Source organism: Heloderma suspectum, chromosome 2, assembly GCF_057233095.1.
Source record: "Heloderma suspectum isolate Gila_16-S chromosome 2, 16-S_ref, whole genome shotgun sequence".
NCBI classification, from domain to species: domain Eukaryota; kingdom Metazoa; phylum Chordata; class Lepidosauria; order Squamata; family Helodermatidae; genus Heloderma; species Heloderma suspectum.
This window is the reverse complement of record NC_139459.1, coordinates 14,668,783-14,688,762: the sequence shown is the minus strand read 5'-3', so window position 1 is coordinate 14,688,762 and position 19,980 is coordinate 14,668,783. Positions and strand designations below refer to the sequence as shown.

The 19,980-nt window shown below is 44.8% G+C and overlaps 1 protein-coding gene across 1 annotated transcript in view; it reads right to left on the bottom strand.

The window, feature by feature from the left end:
* LOC146351930 (elongation factor 2-like) overlaps window positions 1-18,128 on the bottom strand; it is a 31,080-nt gene extending 12,952 nt beyond the window's left edge. Inside the window, exons 1-5 of the mRNA XM_084832860.1 lie at window positions 18,012-18,128; window positions 10,149-10,363; window positions 3,499-3,680; window positions 1,484-1,695; window positions 250-431 (exon numbers count right to left, since the gene is read on the bottom strand). Of these exons, the coding sequence (XP_084688986.1) occupies window positions 250-431; window positions 1,484-1,695; window positions 3,499-3,680; window positions 10,149-10,363; window positions 18,012-18,014 (794 nt within the window). The 5' untranslated portion in view covers window positions 18,015-18,128. The remainder of the gene's footprint in view (window positions 1-249; window positions 432-1,483; window positions 1,696-3,498; window positions 3,681-10,148; window positions 10,364-18,011) is intronic.
* Between the last annotated feature and the right edge of the window lie 1,852 nt (window positions 18,129-19,980).

Sequence of the window (19,980 nt, the reverse complement as noted above, 5' to 3'; positions counted from 1 at the left end):
ATTCCTTCATTGACGAGTTACAATTTCTATTGGTACTGTGTTTTTAAACAAGTATAACTTGTGTTTTAATTCTTTTATTCCTTGTGCTCACGGCTCCGAAATCTGTTCTAGGTATGGAGCGGTATGTAAATGTTGTAAATAATAAATACATAAATAAATAACTACACATCACCCTTTTGTAAATATTCCCTAAATTGACTACCTGGGTTACACCAAAGGCTATGTATAAATATATATGCCTCTACTCACTTTTCTCCCCATAGCTTTTTCATCATATCTTCTACCTTCTTGGCCCTGTCAGCTGCAGAGAGATGTGCCTTTTCCCCTTTGGCGGCAAATTTGGCTACATACATCTCGGCAAACTGTTTAAGAGTAAAAGCCCAACCATGCAAGCCAGAGCCAAAGCCAACGGTACCAATCACTGGGTCAATCTACAAACAGAAGGAGGGTTCATTTGTTACGAGGGATGTAATCCTGAGCATACTTTCTTGGGGGTACTTTCTTAATTTTCCATTAAATCTATGAGGCTTGTATCCAAGTGAACATAATTAGGGCTGAGCCATTTTAACAATGGCTAATGTGTACTTGAGTGGCTGGCTACGAGGCAGAAAGGAGAATTTAAAAATTCAAAGCACATTACCTAAGTAAAATAAACCCTATATTCCACCCCACCAAGTTCTATTATTGGAAAAGCCAGCAAAGTCTGAACATACCCCAGGTACATTCTAGCTTGTCTTTTAAAGCATCATTTTGGCAACTCCTAAGTATGAAAGCATGCTACTCTAGTGGGCACTGCACTACATAAGTGCCTTGCTGTGATTCTGCCTCTTATCTGCTGATCTGATGAGCAATGGAAAGGTTGGTTGGACTGCAGCCTGATCCTATCCAGGGCAACCATTTGTGGGATCCATGTCATATGTTTAAAAAGGTATTTGAGTCAGCTACATCGTGTAATTTTAATATGGCTTCTCCATGGAGAAATACAGATACCAGCATCAATGTTATTTTTCATGGCTTTGCTGCACAAATAACTAACTGTTCATGCAGTTGCACTACAGTGTGAGCATACACAGGATCAAACCCTTGGTCCATCTAGCCCAGTACTATCTAACAGTATTGCTACAAGGCCTCAGGCAAAGGAATGTCTTTCCCAGCCCTGCTACCCAAGACCTTTTTTTTTTTTTCTTTTCTCTTTCAAACTGGAGATGTCAGGGATTGATCCTGGGATCTCTTGCATGAAACACGTGTGCTCTACCAAGGAGTGGTATGATGTTGGAAGAGCTACTCAGAGAAGACTGCAGCAGCGGCTTCCATTAGTAGGATTACTGTTTGCGCAGATAAGCCTAAAAAATCCTTATTTTTGTCAGCTTTGTGCTGCATTCTATGTAGTAGGGTTTCCTGTCTGTCTGTCTATCTCACTCACACACACCCCCCAATGAAAAAAATTCAGATCTATTCCAATCTCAATGTAAGTTCTCTTTACCATAATATTACCCATGGGTCCAGTTTCACCCTCTCCGTAAGTGGAGATTATAACGTTAACATTTTCCACAATGCGCTGGAAGGTCTGGTAAAGCTCTTCTCGATCTAGCTGCAGCTCCAGCAAAGCACGATCCATCTTGTTCATCATTAGCACTGGCTTGATGCGCTCAGCAATTGCCTGGCGAAGTACAGTCTCAGTCTGCACACAAACCCCTAGATGAAAAAGTTGATAGCCAATGTTTTCTAGACTGCTTCTAGAGAAAACCTATTGCAGCAGAACTGATCTGCCCCACTGAATTTGTCCTGACATTTTTGTCTTGATGAAGAGAAGAAAAAACGAGATGGTTTGCTGCCTAACAGCCTGAACTACAGGTGACTGTTAATTAATTTTAAAAACTGTCATTTAAAATATTTATATACCCTTTCTTAGAAATGCTTTTAGGGCAGTTTACAAAAAACAAGACCGTGAAGGACTGCTGCGGCATCAGCTCTTGCCTCCTGTAGTCTTGAAGCTTTAGTACTATGTACGCTGCTGAAATTCTGTGCTCTTAATAAATCAGGCAGATGTGAATACGCTCATTTCACATAATTTATTCTGAAGCCCCAACTACAGGAAATTCTGTTGAGCCATCCCAGCATACCCTGCTCTAAAGAGGTCATCAGACAGTGCCCACATATTCTGAAGCCTATCTTCACAGCCATGAGGGCCAGAAACTTGCTTATTGAAAAAGGAAAAAAAGTGAAATTCTCAAGGTTGAAAGGTCAAGTTATGACAGGATCTCAGTGCACCCCACATAACTATTAAAATAGCTTTTTAAGTGTTACATCCCACTTTTCTTCCAAAGAGCTCAAAGTGACAATTTAGACTCATTACATCCCTGTGATATAGGACAGTCAGTGACATGTCCAAGTCTACTCACTGAGTTTCACTGCCAAGGAGGGATTTGATACCGGGCTTGCAACATCCATACTGGCTCTCCAGTCTATTGCATGCATTCTGGAGAATCTGAATCAACAACTTGGAGGGTTAACAGGTGGGGCAAACAATATCAACCATAGATCACATAACCACGTTTCCAATTTCTGGAGTATTTGTGGCTGGAACACAACTAAATGGTACAATGATCAGGTGTACTCCTCAACACTCTCCATGCTGTGAAAAAACAAGACAGGGATCCACAGGAATCTGTGGTTGCAAGGACCCTGCTCAGCCCCAGGGCAGGTCTCGTCCCCAACATCATTCTGTGCCTCTGAAACTCAGTGACCAGGTTTGAACACAATGCCAACCAATGGTCTATTTAACCCATGGGTTCGTGAATTCTGGGTTGCCATGATGTGCAAACCCAGCTGCACTAACAACAAACCACAGCTTGTCAAGCGTAAACAACCCAGAAAGAGAATTGATGGTTTGTTGTTGGGTTGTGAACTCTGAATTGTTTAAAACATGGGTTGTTGTTACGTGTGAACTCAGAACCGTGGGTTGTTCATGGGTCGTTCTGCCAGGCTACAGAAGTGGTGGGCAAGAGTGATAAAAAAACCAAACAGCCACTCTATATGCTAGTACTACAGCGCCACAAAGGCATTTGGGATACAGGGAGGGAGTGGGCACAGGAGGAGAGAAAGAATCCATGGACTGAGAAAACAAACCACAGTTTGTTCAATCATCTGCCAGACAAACCCGGAATAAGGCAACAAATTATGGGTTAAATAAACCATGACTTGGGTAAACAGTGGGTTAGCATTATATGCAAACTAGGTCAGTGTAAGATCAGGAACAATTCCCTGTTCCCCTTCTGAGCTCCAAGCTTGGGAGAAAGGCTGAAACTCATAATCACACTTATCAGAGGGTAGTGGAGCACTTACCATGGCAAGTGGAATTGTGGACACCTGAAAACATAGATGCTTATTCTCAGATGATTCTTCTCCTCCAAATGCTATGCTACCACTTATCAGCTGCCTCACATAGAACAGAATGTTCATGTGCATTTAAAGTTTCCCAGTTTTAAGTACACTTACCTGAAACACAGTCAACAACAACAAGAGCACCATCAGTGACACGAAGTGCTGCTGTGACTTCAGAGGAGAAATCCACATGCCCAGGGGAGTCGATTAAATTAATAAGAAAACCAGAGCCATCTTTGGACTGCTTGATAAAGGCCAAATCATTTTCTGACAGCTCATAATAGAGAGAAATAGCCCTACAAAACAGACAGATAGAGGGTTTTCCCAAAATACATTTAAATTTTATTTATTTAAAACTTCTGTATACACCACACTTTGCTGTATACTCCAGCAAAGGAGATTGTTACCTTGTCGTGGTGCTGGAGCTTGAGCACCTCAATGACGCCATGAGCTAAACCGTGAAGGGACACTGAAGACGGGAAGGTCATGGCAGAGAGGTCAGACTAAATACGATCCCTTGTGTAAGGTAACGGCAACCCACCCCAGTATTCTTGCCGTGAAAACTGAATGGATCAGTACAACCAGAGATATGTCGGTATACCATCGGAAGATGGGACTCCCAGGTCGGAAGATGGTCAAAATGCTACTGGGGAGGAACAGAGGATAAGTTCAACTAGCCCCAGATGTGATGACACAGCTAGCTCAAAGCCAAAAGGACAGCTAGTGGCCGGTGAACGACGAATCCGATGTTCTAAAGATCGACATACCATAGGAACCTGGAACGTAAGATCTATGAGCCAGGGCAAATTGGATGTGGTTATTGGGGAGATGTCAAGATTAAATATAGACATTTTGGGTGTCAGTGAACTGAAATGGACTGGAATGGGCCACTTCACATCAGATGACCACCAGATCTACTACTGTGGACAAGAGGACCACAGAAGAAATGGAGTAGCCTTCATAATTAATAATAAAGTGGCTAAAGCAGTGCTTTCCAACAGCACAAGAGACGACTCTACACATGGACATCACCAGATGGTCAATATTGAAATCAGATTGATTATGTCCTTTGCAGCCAAAGATGGAGAAGCTCTATACAGTCAGTCAAAACAAGACCTGGAGCTGACTGTGGCTCAGATCATGAGCTTCTTGTTGCAAAATTTCAGCTGAAATTGAAGAACGTAGGGAAAACCACTAAACCATTCAGGTATGACCTCAATCATATCCCTTATGAATATACAGTGGAGGTGAGGAATAGATTTGAGGGATTAGACCTGATAGACAGAGTCCCTGAGGAACTATGGATGGAGGTCCGTAACATTGTTCAGGAGGCAGCAACGAAATCCATCCCAAAGAAAAAGAAATGCAAGAAAGCCAAGTGGCTGTCTGATGAGGCTTTACAAGTAGCTGAAGAAAGAAGGGAAGCAAAAAGCAAGGGAGAAAGGGGAAGATATATCCAACTGAATGCAGAGTTCCAGAGAATAGCAAGGAGAGACAAGAAGGCCTTCTTAAATGAACAATGCAAAGAAATCGAGGAAAACAACAGAATGGGAAAGACTAGAGATCTCTTCAAGAAAATTGGAGATCTCAAGGGAACGTTTTGTGCAAAGACAGGCATGATAAAGGATAAAGAAGGCAGGGACCTAACAGAAGCAGATGAGATTAAGAAGAGGTGGCAAGAATACAAAGAAGAACTATACAGAAAAGATCTGAATGTCCCTGATAGCCATGATAGTGCGGTCACTGAACTTGAGCCAGACATCCTAGAGAGTGAAGTCAAGTGGGCCTTAGGAAGCATTACTAACAACAAAGCTAGCGGAGATGACAGTATTCCAGCTGAGCTATTCAAAATCCTAAAATATGATGCTGTTAAAGTGCTGCACTCAATATGCCAACAAATCTGGAACACTCAACAGTGGCCACAAGACTGGAAAAGGTCAGTTTACATTCCAATTCCAAAGAAGGGCAACGCCAAAGAGTGTTCAAACTACCGCACAATTGCGCTCATTTCACATGCCAGCAAGGTGATGCTCAAAATCCTACAAGCTAGGCTTCAGCAGTATGCGAACCGAGAACTACCGGAAGTACAAGCTGGGTTTCGAAGAGGCAGAGGAACTAGAGATCAAATCACCAACGTTCGCTGGATCATGGAGAAAGCAAGAGAATTCCAGAAAAACGTCTATTTCTGCTTCACTGACTACGCTAAAGCCTTTGATTGTGTGGATCACAACAAACTGTGGGAAATTCTTAAAGTGATGGGAGTACCAGACCACCTTACCTGTCTCCTGAGAAACCTGTACGAGGGTCAAGAAGCAACAGTAAGAACCAGAGATGGAACAACCGAGTGGTTCAAAATTGGGAAAGCAGTACGACAAGGCTGCATATTGTCACCCTGCTTATTTAACTTATATGCAGAGTACATCATGAGAAACGCCGGGTTGGATGAATCAGAGGTCGGAATTAAGATTGCCGGGAGAATTATCAACAACCTCCGATATGCAGACGATACCACCCTAATGGCAGAAAGCGAAGAGGACCTAAAGAGCCTCTTGTTGAGGGTGAAAGAGGAGAGTGCAAAAGCTGGTTTGAAACTCAACATTAAAAAAACGAATATCATGGCATCTGGCCCCATCACTTCCTGGCATATAGAAGGGGAAGAAATGGAAGCAGTGACAGATTTTACTTTCTTGGGCTCCAAGATCACCGCAGACGGTGACTGTAGCCATGAAATTAAAAGACGCTTGCTCCTTGGGAGGAAAGCTATGGCAAACCTAGACTGCATAGTAAGAAGCAGAGACATCACCTTGCCGACAAAGGTCCGTCTAATCAAAGCTATGGTTTTCCCAGTAGTAATGTATGGCTGTGAGAGCTGGACTATAAGGAAGGCTGAGCGCCGAAGAACTGATGCTTTCGAACTGTGGTGCTGGAGAAGACTCTTACGAGTCCCCTGGATTGCAATGAGGTCAAATCAGTCAATCCTAAAGGAAATCAACCCTGAGTGCTCATTGGAAGGACAGATACTGAAGCTGAAGCTGAAATATTTTGGCCACCTAATGCGAAGAGAAAACTCTCTGGAAAAGACCCTGATGCTGGGAAAGACTGAAGGCAAAAGGAGAAGGGGACGACAGAGGATGAGATGGCTAGATAGCATCACCGATGCAATGAATATGAACCTGAGCACACTCCGGGAGAGAGCGCAGGACAGGAAGGCCTGGCGTGCTATGGTCCATTGGGTCATGAAGAGTCGGACACGACTGAACGACCGAACAACAACAACAACAACAACAAAAAGCAGTGCTTGGATACAATCCAAAAAACAATAGAATGATCTCAATTCGAATTCAGGGTACGCCATTTAACATCACAGTGATCCAAATATACACCCCAACCACAGATGCTGAAGAAGCAGAAGTAGATCAGTTCTATGAGGATTTGTAGCACCTACTGGACAATACGCCAAGGTGGGTAGTCAAACAACACCTGGAATTACAGGCAAGCATGGTCTGGGAGAACAAAATGAAGCAGGACATAGGCTGATAGAATTTTGCCAAGACAACTCACTGTGCATAACAAACACTCTCTTCCAGCAACCTAAAAGATGACTTTATACATGGACTTCACCAGATGGTTGACACCGAAATCAGATTGACTACATCCTTTGTAGCCAAAGGTGGCGGACATCTATACAGTTGGTAAAAACAAGACCTGGAGCTGACTGTAGTTCAGATAACGAACTTCTTATTGCACAATTTAGAATAAGACTAAAGAGAACAGGGAAGACCCACAGATCAGTTAGATATGAGTTCACTAATATTCCTAAGGAATATGCAGTGGAGGTGAAGAATAGATTTAAGGGACTAGATTTAGTAGATAGGGTCCCGGAAGAACTATGGACAGAAGTTCACAACATTGATCAGGAGGCGGCAACAAAAAACGTCCCATAGAAAAAGAAAACCAAGAAGGCAAGATGGCTGTCTGCTGAGATGCTGGAAGTAGCCCAAGAAAGAAGGAAAGCAAAAGGCAACAGTGATACGGGGAGATATGCCCAATTAAATGCAAAATTCCAGAGGTTAGCCAGAAGAGATAAGGAATTACTTTTAAACAAGCAATGTGTGGAAGCGGAAGAAGATAATAGAATAGGAAGGACAAGAGACCTCTTCCAGAAAATCAGAAACATCGGAGGTAAATTCCAGGCAAAAATGGGTACGATCAAAAACAAAGATGGCAAGGACCTAACAGAAGCAGAAGAGATCAAGAAAAGGTGGCAAGAATATACGGAAGATCTGTACAGGAAGGATAATAATATCGGGGATAGATTTGACGGTGTGGTCAGTGAGTTAGAGCCAGACATCCTGAAGAGTGAGGTTGAATGGGCTTTAAGAAGCATTGCTAATAACAAGGCAGCAGGAGACGACGGTATCCCAGCTGAACTGTTTAAAATCTTGCAAGATGATGCTGTCAAGGTGATGCTTGCCATATGCCAGCAGATTTGGATAACACAAGAATGGCCACCAGATTGGAAAAAATCAGCCTATATTCCTATACCAAAAAAGGGAAACACTAATGAATGTTCAAACTATCCAACAGTAGCACTTATTTCACGTGCCAGTAAGGTAATGCTCAAGATCTTGCAAGGTAGACTCCAGCAATTCATGGAATGAGAATTGCCAGATATACGAGCTGCGTTTAGAAAAGGCAGAGGAACTAGACACCAAATTGCCAATATCCACTGGATAATGGAGAAAGCCAGGGAGTTTCAGAAAAACATCTATTTCTGTTTTATTGACTCTTCTAAAGCCTTTGACTGTGTGGATCATCACAAATTGTGGCAAGTTCTTGGTGGGATGGGGATATCAAGCCATCTTGTCTGCCTCCTGAGGAATCTGTATAACAACCAAGTAGCAACAGTAAGAACAGACCACGGAACAACGGACTGGTTTAAGATTGGAAAAGGAGTACGGCAGGGTTGTATACTCTCACCCTACCTATTCAACCTGTATGCAGAACGCATCATGTGACGTGCTGGGCTTGATGAAGCCAAGGCTGGAGTTAAAATCGCTGGAAGAAACATTAACAATCTCAGATATGCAGATGATACCACTTTTGATGGCTGAAAGCGAGGATGAGCTGAGGAACCTTATGATGAAGGTGAAAGAAGAAAGTGCAAAAGCTGGGTTGCAGTTAAACCTAAAAAAACCCAAGATTATGGCAACCAGCTTGATTGATAACTGGCAAATAGAGGGAGAAAACGTGGAGGCAGTGACAGACTTTGTCTTTCTAGGCCCAAAGATTACTGCAGATGCTGACTGCAGACAGGAAATCAGAAGATGTTTACTTCTTGGGAGGAGAGCAATGACAAATCTTGATAAAATAGTGAAGAGCAGAGACATCACACTGACAACAAAGGTCCGCATAGTTCAAGCAATGGTATTCCCCGTAGTAACCTATGGCTGTGACAGCTGGACCATAAGGAAGGCTGAGCGAAGGAAGATAGATGCTTTTGAACTGTGGTGTTGGAGGAAAATTCTGAGAGTGCCTTGGACTGCAAGATCAAACCAGTCCATACTCCAGGAAATAAAGCCAGACTGCTCACTTGAGGGAATGATATTAACGGCAAAACTGAAGTACTTTGGCCACATTAGGAGAAAAGAGGATACCCTGGAGAAGATGCTGATGCTAGGGAAAGTGGAAGGCAAAAGGAAGAGGGGCTGCCCAAGGGCAAGATGGATGGATGATATTCTGGAGGTGACGGACTCGACCTTGGGGGAGCGACGGGGGTGGCGATGGCCGACAGGAAGCTCTGGCGTAGGCTGGTCCATGAAGTCACAAAGAGTTGGAAGTGACTGACCAAATGAACAACAAACACCACACCTATGGGTTGATACAGGTTACAGTACTCCTATGTGTTCCTCTATGCGCATTAAGATCAGCTGAGGAGGTACTGTTTAGGGTCCCTTCATTTTACAAAAGGCAAGTGTTAGGGGCCACATGTCAGGCTCTCTCTGAAATGGTGGCATCCTCCTTTTGGAATTCCCTCCCAGGAGAGTCACATCTGGCCAAATCCCTTGTGGGTTTTCAGAGTGAAACCAAGCCTCCCCTTTTTCGGGATTACTCGCATAGCCAATGGGATTTTTAAAAATGTTTTTAACATCTTCACTGTTAGCTGCTTGTGAATGCAAAGTTTCTGAATCATTTTCATAATGTTGCAAAAATTGTGTAAGCTGCTGTTATGCTGGATAGGTGGGATATAAGTATTAAAATAAAAAGGGGCCAAATTAAACCAGGCATACTGGTGAGCAAAAAAGTACTGTTGAGTTAGTGAAACAAAGGAAAAGTAAATGCACATTTATTGGAAACCAAGCCCAATTAAAAAGTAGAACTTACTCCCAAATAAATGTGCATTGCATCTGATGAAGTAGATTGTAGTCCATGAAAGTTTATGCCACCTAAATCTGTCATCTTCAGTAGAGACTCTTCACTGTTTTTGTTGCAACAGACTGACATGGCTACCCCACTGGAACCCAACCCTAGAAGTACCCAGCCTACAGAAGAACATAAAACAGCCTTTTCATGTCCACAATTAAGGAAAGGCAACTTGGCATCTCTGAGTTGCTTCAATCAGACAAACCACCTGATCCATAAATCAGTTAAGATGAAATATTTGAAATAAACCTAATTTAATCCCATTGTCTTAAAATGTTTCATTTGTAACTGGCTTGTGGTTTACTGCCAAAAACAGTCTACACAATGTTAATGATACTCACGTAGACTTGATTGTGATACATCTTTCCTGCTCATCTTTCCGTGTGTCAGTAAATCGTGTTTCACCAGCTCTGGCTGAAGCTATGATACCGGCTTTACACACCAACGAATCTGTAAGCGTAGACTTGCCATGGTCAACATGAGCAATCACAGACATGTTCCTGATGTTGGACTTTTTGTCCATGATCGCTCGGATCTGATCTACTGTGAAATTCACCTGAGTGAAAAAGGGAGGACAGCAAACAAAGCTCAGGCCTTTTCCGCCAAGACAGACACAGAAAATACACGCATGTCTTACTCTAAGGACTTTTTTCAAATGAATCTCATATATTGCAACCGCTAGTTTCTATAGCATTAGAGCAGGGTAGTTGATCAGATACCGGTCAAGCATTTTTAAAACACGAATTTTATTAGCACATTTTATTGTTCAACATTATTTGTTGTTGTTACAATTCTAATCCTTATGCTAGTTATGAAAACAAATTAGTTAACATTTATCATAATACAATGAAATTTAAAAGACTAATGATTTTTTATAACTTTAAACGATGTTAGGTAAAGTCTCTATGAATGTGAACAATTCACCAAACAGTTCTGTTTGGCTTTCATCTTGGAACACCAGTGTCAGCCTAGAGTTACAAATTATTTTTTTAATGCAATTAAAACATTGACCTTTGCCGCTAATGGCTGCTTACATTCCTACCCAGAGATGCTTGTAGTTATAGCATGCTATAGATTTGTCCCTGTCTGCTTCAGGGTTAAGGGACAAGCAGCTCCTCACTAACAAACAAAATCATCATAAATTTAAAAATTAAGTTGCCACCTACACAGCAGCATGCTGGGCCTCATGGAATATTCGACCATAGTCAAATAACAGGCAGTTAATTGACCAGCATGCAACCCCTAAGTGCCATTGAAGCGAGGAGCTGAAATAAGAGACTATGACACTCCAAAATTCCACTTACTTGTATCACCAAACTATAACCCACAAAAACTATGGCTTTCAATATTTGCCAAAAAATGGCTTTTCAACACCAACAAAATGGCCATACATATCTTCACATGGCTGTAACAGCAATTCTGTCATTATTAGGCCTCATAACCAAAGAGCAGGCTTTACCACTTGTTCTAAACACAGTGAGTGTGGCACCAGCCTCTGGCAAGCATGGCAAACAACCAGACTTCTGCACAACTTCAAGGATGCAGAAATGGGCAGGGATTATCTCAGCAGGTTCATAGCAATCATCATCATCTCCAAAGCTCTAATGTTCAGAGAAAGACTCAGGGTTTTCTGACAATTATGTGGACATGGTGCCTGGAGCACTTTGGCCTCAGAGGAAAAAAACTGCTGCACACACCCCACCAGTCCCCACCTGAGCATCTTCACCCAGCATCATCCAAGCCAGCATGCTCCCCTCTCTGCCAGCATTTCCTTGGGAGGAGTTCTGATCTCATTTTTTGATCAAGTAACCTCCCTTGTAGACCATGGGAATGCTGTAGACATCATATACCTCGACTTCAGCAAAGCTTTCGACAAAGTGCCCCATGAAATCCTGATGAGCAAACTAGCTCAAAGTGGGCTAGATGAAACAACGATCCGGTGGATCCACAGTTGGCTACAGAATCGGACTCAAAGAGTGCTTATCAATGGGACCTTCTCAAACTGGGGAGAGGTAACGAGTGGGGTACTGCAGGGCTCAGTCCTGGGCCCAGTGCTCTTCAACATTTTTATTAATGACTTGGAGGAGGAGGTGCAGGGAATGCTGATCAAATTTGCAGATGACACCAAAGTGGGTGGGACAGCTAATGCTTTGGAAGACAGAAACAAAATTCAAAGTGATCTGGGTAGACTGGAGCACTGGGCAGAAAACAACAGAATGACATTTCATAGGGATAAATGCCAAGTTCTGCACCTAGGAAAAAGAAACCAAATGCACAGTTACAAGATGGGGGATACGTGGCTCAACCACACTACAAGCGAGAAGGATCTTGGAATTGTTGTCGATCACAAGCTGAATATGAGCCAACAATGTGATGTGGCTGCAAAAAAGGCCAATGCTCTTTTGGGCTGCATTAATAGAAGCATAGCTTCCAAATCCCGGGAAGTCCTAGTTCCCCTCTACTCAGCACTGCTTAGGCCTCATCTGGAGTACTGTGTCCAGTTCTGGGCACCACACTTTAAGAAGGATGCAGACAAACTGGAGAGGGTTCAGAGGAGGGCAACAAAGATGATCAGGGGACTGGAAACAAAGCCCTATGAAGAGAGACTGAAAGAACTGGGCATGTTTAGCCTTGAGAAGGGAAGACTGAGTGGAGATATGATAGCACTCTTCAAGTACTTGAAAGGTTGTCACAGAGAAGAAGGCCAGGATCTCTTCTTGATCATCCCAGAGTGCAGGACATGGAATAATGGGCTCAAGTTACAGGAAGCCAGATTCCGGCTGAACATCAGGAAAAACTTCGTGACTGTTAGAGCAATACGACAATGGAACCAATGACCTAGGGAGGTGGTGGGCTCTCCCACCCTGGAGGCGTTCAAGACGAGGCTGGACAGCCATCTGTCAGGGATGCTCTGACTTGGATTCCTGCACTGAGCAGGGGGTTGGACTCGATGGCCTTGTAGGCCCCTTCCAACCCTACTATTCTATGATTCTATGAGGCATTGGATGCTGCTCCCCAATTGCCCTTCCTCTCAAAAAGGCCAGCAAGGGATGTGTGTGTCTTGGGTGTTGCTGTGTGGAGGCATTCAGGGTGCCTTGAAGTAGTGGCATCCAAGCTGGCACATTCCTCTTGCCAGGAGAGCGGGGTACTAGCCAGGAGGGGTGGTGGAGGCATCCACTAACTGGTTTGTCTAGTAAGCCAGTCAAAAATGTTGGACCCCTGCTAAAAAGCCTTCTATTAATTAAGATCGGAGGTCCACAAATTCATTTGCCAGTCACGACAATGAGCATAAAGCTGAGCATGGCAAGGATAAGCCCTTATCCTCCTCAGAGCTCAGGGAGAGGGGCTCATCTATGAAGCAACACCTGAGCTTTGGAGGTGCTTGGCTCCAAGCTGAGGTGCAGGGCAGGGCTTTCTCTGTAGCAGTGATCAGCTTCAGATATACTCCAAGCTCATGGGCTTAATGACCCGGTTTGTACATTGTCATGTCTACTTTGGACATAATAGGGAGATCTGGCTTAATGTAAGCCAGGACCACCCCAGAACTGTTGCACAATGAGAGGAGGGGAGGGTGAAAAAGGAATGAGAGCCATGATTCTCATCTACAGCTTCATGACCCATAGTTTATGACACTGTGGATGACTGTCTGAATGTGACCACTGTATGCAATGATCCCTCTTTCAAAACATTTCCAACTCTCAATTCGGGGGGGGGGGGGGGTTAGTTGTACATGTTTTCCAAATATAGTGATTATAATTTCCTAATGCCACAGATTGTCTTGCATGGTTATTAGAAACAATTTTGAGAGCGTAAATTGCAGGAAAACAACCCTGCCTTAAAAAGCATTTCACATTATTCTAACAGAGAAGTCCATTCTTAACAGGTTGGGTTTTCCTCCCCTCAATTTCCTCCCAAATGTCCATTTTTTCCACTAGAAAATTATTTAAAGGCTTCAGGAAAAAATAGGGTCTCCAAGAGTTTCTATTTATTTTCAGGGTCTTCACATCTCTAGGTACGCAGCTTATAGGATAAGCAGAGAGAATATACCATTTTATTTTACTTATTATTTAAGAGAGCAATCCTATGGTCCTTTGTTGAGTGTCTCAGGGACCATAAGATGACTCAGAAATCCCCTTCCAAGGTCTGAGACAGTGCTCTGACCTCAGAAGGGAGAGTTGGAGATCTGACCCCCGACCCCTTGCAGCCGGTGCAGAGAGAACCATGCTGGTTGTCTCTCTGAGATCAGAAAATTGACCTTGGGGACGGGGTAAAGAGGGAGTTCCCAAAGCGCCCTCATTTAGAAGGGTTAAAAAGCCCTTCTAGCGAAAATATGGTTCGGAGGACCGGAAGGCAAAGATCACCTCTGCTGCTCCTCCCACCCTGCTGGCTTCAGCCCAGCAGGGCACAGAAATCTTGGAAGCTTCAGAGTGTGAAGGCTTCCGAGCAGTGAGGGCATAACCCTATGGAAAACCCTACAGAATTTTTATACCACCGTTCAATCCTATATCCAATTTATTAATATTGCCTTAGTAAGGAAATGGGGCTTACTCCCAGTAAGTGGGTAATGTTTAGCACTGGGTCTGGACCGGGGCCCCTGGCTTGTCTCTTCCACAGCAAGCCAGAGAAACAACTCTTGAACTCCATGAATTCTTTTTGTGGCTTGTCAGGGGAGAGAGAAGCTAGAGGTCTGGGTTCAGACACACTGCTAAACAACCCAGGGACGGAACAGCCCTGGGTTGTTTAGCCTCTCCCACTTGCAGCAGGAATGATTGTGCAGCATGCACCAACATGCTCTCTCATTCACAACCCACAATTAAAAATAATAATAAAATTGTGGGTTGTCATGACATGCAAACTACGCTATCATCTCTGTCTCTCGAATTACATGTCACAGTTTCACTGCACAAACACAAGTTCTGTGTTCAGAGAAAGGCCTGGACCAGCAATACACTGTTCCGAATGTTGCCTGTTCTGTTGTAACACTGCCTCTGATTGGCTCCAGCAAATCTCACAAGTTTGCAAAGTAATCATGATTTACAATTTAGCTACCCATAATGGGGTTGCAGCCTGAGCCAGGCACTTCACCAGGACCCACCAAAGTATACCACCTGCCCCCCAGCCAACAACCTCAAGCAATAACCTTTATGGCAGGGGTAGAGAATCCGTAGCCCTCCAAATGATGTTGACCTACAACCCCCATCATCCCTGACCATTGGTCATGCTGGCTGGGACTGCTGGGAGTTGTAGTCCAATAGGTAAACAGCTACAGGTTCCCTACACTTGCTATATGGAAATGAGCTGCAGGAGCTAAGCCAGTAGCCTCAGACCTCTTCACATGCAGACCCACATTTAACTCCAGCCTTGCTACACAGAACCCACTTTCTCGTTTCAAAATTGTATGTACGTCTTTCTGTTTGTTTAATCTCTCCCCTACTTTCTCTTCATCTCTTTCTATACATTTCCCTCCCCCACCTATCTTTCTCTTTTGCTGATCCTAGAAAATGTTTGGGGCCTGCCAAGGCGAGTAAGGGGAGACATGATAGAGGTGTACAAAACTATGCATGGTATGGAGGAAGTGGATAGGGAGACATTTTTCTTCTTCTCTCAAAATACTAGAACCCGGGGTCAACCCATGAAGCTGATTGGCAGGAGATTCAGGACAGATAAAAGGACTTCTTCACGCAGTGCATAGTTAAACTATGGAATTCACTTCCCCAAGAGGTAGTGCTGGCCACCAATTTGGATGGCTTTAAAATGGGACTGGATAAATTCATAGAGGATAAGGCTATTGATGATTATTAGTTCTGATGGCTCTATGTTACCTCCAGTATCAGAGGCAGTGTGCCTATGTACACCAGCTGCTGGGGAACTTGGGTGGGAGGGTGATGTTGCACTATGTCCTGCTTGTGGGTTCCCTGTGGGCAGCTGGTTGGCTACTATGTGAACAGAATGCTGGACTAGATGGACCTTTGGTCTGATCCAGCAGGGCTCTTCTTATGTTCTTATGTTTAAGCCAGAGGGGGCGGGAATCTAACAAAACACTGGCAGAGAAAGAAAACAAGACATTGCAAAGAAGTTATCTTGGGTCTCATATGCTTACAAAGAATAAAACAGGCCTGTGCCCAGACCACACCCTTCTCCACGGTTGATTTAGGCCTGAACACATCTGAACTGAAAGCAGATGAAACTGTGTGTGGGCTTTGCACACACCTGTTTTGTGTGTACCACCTGTTTTGGCCCATTTTTGCTGCAACAGACTAACACAGCTACCCTCTCAGAATTGTTTGGGCCTGTGTCACTCTCTCATGCCCAGTCAGTTGTTTGGACTAGCAGCAATCCCTATGGGCATCAACACATCCCACACCCCTGCCCCCAATGGTTTGCCAGTATCAAGTGTACCAAATCAGCATGTCTTATGTTCAAAAAACCTTCTGCCTGGAAGCACCCTACCAAATAACCAACCAAGGAATGAAAATAACAAATTAGATTTGAAGGGTAAACCGTTCTATGCAAAACTCCTGGCAAGTGCTGGTGTAGCATACTGGCTGTAATCCTATGCACATTTACTTGAGAACAAGTCCTCTTAAACTCAGTGGGATATACTTCAGAGTAAACACACAAAGGATTGGGCTGCATAAGCATAAGCCAGGAAGTACCTGATCCATATTTCACCTCAGGCACAACAGTTATGTGACCTTAAGCAAGCCACTTTTCTCTCAGCCCCTCTGTATAAGCAGTATAAGAATCTTAATACTGGCCTACTTTACAGGTTTGTCATAAGGACTACTGAGATAATGTATCTCACTTAGCACTTAGAACACTTGAAATGTACAATTATCTTTAAAGCTGCCATCACTCAGTCTCTCCCTTGACGAAGAAAGCAGAATTGTGACTGTGTTTCTTTAAATATTCTTGCTAGATTCTGCTGCTATTTAAAGCCAGAGAGGGAAGCTAGCCAAAAAATAAATACATCCACCCCCACACACACTCTTGCAGTGCATGCTGCAGTATATGGATGCCCTCCTCGAAGACACAACAGATCTTCTTCAAACAAGGTACAGAATCAACACAAACGAACAGCAGTTAAGATCATTATTTTTAAAATGCATCTTTCTCGTTTCTTTCTCTCAAATTCTGCCATTCCTTGAATTACTTTGCACATAGTTTCATTAGATTCTGTGGCACCAGACGACCACTGCAATGAATGTGCATCACAATATTTATCTCACACACAGAGGGAGAGGAGTGTGTACATAAACGCATACAGTCCTTTACCACCTGAGCAATAGAGGAAGGAGGAAAACAAATTTCGATATTTGACAAGGCATTTAGAATACAGGCCCAGATTAACAATAAACCTGCACCCTCTCTTTTCCTAATGCTGTCAACAACGATCTGGACAAAACAGAAATAAATAAATCGGCCTTTGTGGTCTGGTCCAGATATAGATATAAGCAGAACAGCCATCTACCTCTTCCACTGCACAGGAACCCTTTTACCAAACCGTTACGGATAATGTGAGCGACAGGGAAAAAGAACATCCTCTTGAGTGGGAAGAAAAGGGCAGTTACACAGTAGTCTCAAACCCAGAGCAAGGCTTTGGAAAACGTACTCAGGATTGCTTGTGGGGCTGCAGAAATTTCACGGATGAGGGCGATTCCTTTAATTACCAGTCTGGATCACCTCAACAGCTTTTAAGACAGGAGTTTCCCCGCCAAGGTTTTCACAGATCCCTCCACCCTCCAGAGACGATGTCCAAGGTAAACGCATGCCTAAATTCGCATTGCTACCACAATGGGTTTTATATGCTATAAAATATCACGGGCACGAAGGCAAGAGGCACCGGGGAGGGGCAGGAAGCGATGCCATCCCAACAGGCGTCCATTCTGTTTATGACATAAGAGGGCCCAAAGGGAGAGGGGGGCTTACTACCCCCCTCCCCACATACATCCCAGCCCCCCCCCCGCGCCCAAGTCTTGCGGGGCAAGTGCCCCCGACACCACCCTGACAGGTGCCCTTTCACTGGGCCGGGGGGGGGGGAATGGCGGGGCCCTGAAAATGGTCGCGGGGAGGGCGGGGGGTCGTGAGGAACGAGGGGGCCGTGTCGAAACGAAAGGCGTCTGCGTCACAAAATGGGGGCGCGGGCGGGTCGCCGGCCGCCCCCGCTCGGGGTATCGGGCCTTCCCCCCCGGGGGTCCGCTCACCATTTTGGCGGATGGCTCCGGATATTTCCGTTCCCCCGCCCTGGTTGTGCCGCCGCCTCAGCCGAGACCGAGGAGGGCTCAGTGCCGGGAGAGGAGGGCGAAAAACCACCGACGGGCGAGGGGCTCCTAGAGCGGACGCTCCGGAGGCCGAGCGCGGGGAGGCCTTCTAGCCTTCGGAGCGGCGTCTATGATCTGCGGCCTCACAACTCGGCTCTGTGAGGGAGGGAGAGAGGGCGGGCAGGCGGAGGGGTCTTGGAAGCGGGGCGGAGCCTGGCGTTGCCATGGCGGCGGAGCAGCGCAGGCCTCCAGGAAGTTGTTCCCCTGCCACAGCCCATCTCTCCCAGAAGCACCTTCCCATCCTTGCATTGTAGTACAGCCAATGCTCACTGTCCAACCTATTGCACAGGGAAATAGGGGCACTTGCTGCAGTGGTGCTGTCAGGGCAATGGGGCAGAGGCCCAGGGCCCCACGCAGCTGAACTGGGGTGGGGGGAGGCAAACACAGCAAGGCTGGCTTACCACACCGTGGAGCGAAGGCGCGCACCGCCATCTAAAGCAGGGGCGGGAAAGCTACAGCCCAGGGGCCAAATCTGGCCGGCCAGGGTTCCCCAGTTGACCACACCCCCTTGCCCTTAACCACTGGGTATTTGGTGGTTTCCCAGCTTTTGTGCAGACCCCCCCCCCCATTTTAAAAGGTTAATGTGCCTTCCCTAAGGCTTAGTTACTAGCAGTAACAGCTTTAAGCTAAAATATGCTGGTGTTTTTGGTATTTTGGCCTCACCTTTTTTGCCTTTGGCCCAGCCTCCCACTGGAATGCGGCCGCTGATATGCAATGTGGCCCCTGGACTGAAAGAGGTGAACATCCCTGATCTAAAGAGACATATACCCCAGAAGACCATTAAGAGCACAATCCTATGCGTGTTTAGACAGAAAAAAAAATCGTACAACAAGTTATAGGGCTTTTTTTCTGTCTAAACATGCATAGGATTGCCCCCTTGGTCCATAATCAAGTATTACCTAATTGCATCACTGCACATGTGTGTCTTTGTTCACACACGAAACACAACTATCTGAGTAATACAACCCGAAAACACACAAGCCTGCAGTCTTCCTTTCTTTGCTTCTGCAGCAAACGTCACACAAAGGAGTCCTGTGACACCCTTTAAACACTATCAAATGTTGCTTGTAACACAAGCTTTCATGGGCCAGACCCCACTTTGTCAGATGTTTGAATTATGGCACTAGGATCCAGAGAGCCCCAGATTCAAATTTGCACTCAGCTATGAAACTCACTGACTGGCTTTGGGGCAGCTTAACCTATCACACAAGATTACTGTGAGGATAAAATTGGGTGGATGGGTGGGAGGGAGGGACAACTGTGCACACTGTCGTAAGTTCCTTGGATGGTGGGTGGGATAAAAATGTAATAAATAAAAGCGACTTCATGCCAATGGAGTCTCTCTTTTTTTAGCCCTCTTGCAGGGGTGGGGGAGAATTTAAGAAAACAGGAAGCTGGAAAGGGAAGGCTTAAACCTCCCCTACCCATGTGTGGTGGTCCCAATCCACCTACTTGTAAGTAAACCAAAAAAGAAAAGAGGTAGCATATTGTGCAATTTAGCCTTTAGTGGGCACAGCATGAGGCCAGAGTGATATAGACCAATGCAGATGCTGCATGCCCTGTTCCCAGTCTAGGGTTTAAAAGCAGGCGCCGGTACACTGTATTTGGGTGCAGAGTTATGTCATATTCTATACTTCCTTGCGGCAATGTGGGTGGGATGGTCATCATTGCAGGAGCAGTAATTTTTTAAAATTTATGTTTTCCTCTCCATTAAGTTCAATGAGAGAATGATTCCTTGCATTGGCTCCATGATTGGTGTAAAGTTATGCCATCGATGGGCATGGGCATGGTCTGGAGGACTATAGGATTTGGTGTAAGTGGGCTTCTCCCCTGTGTTGCTCACTTTCTACCC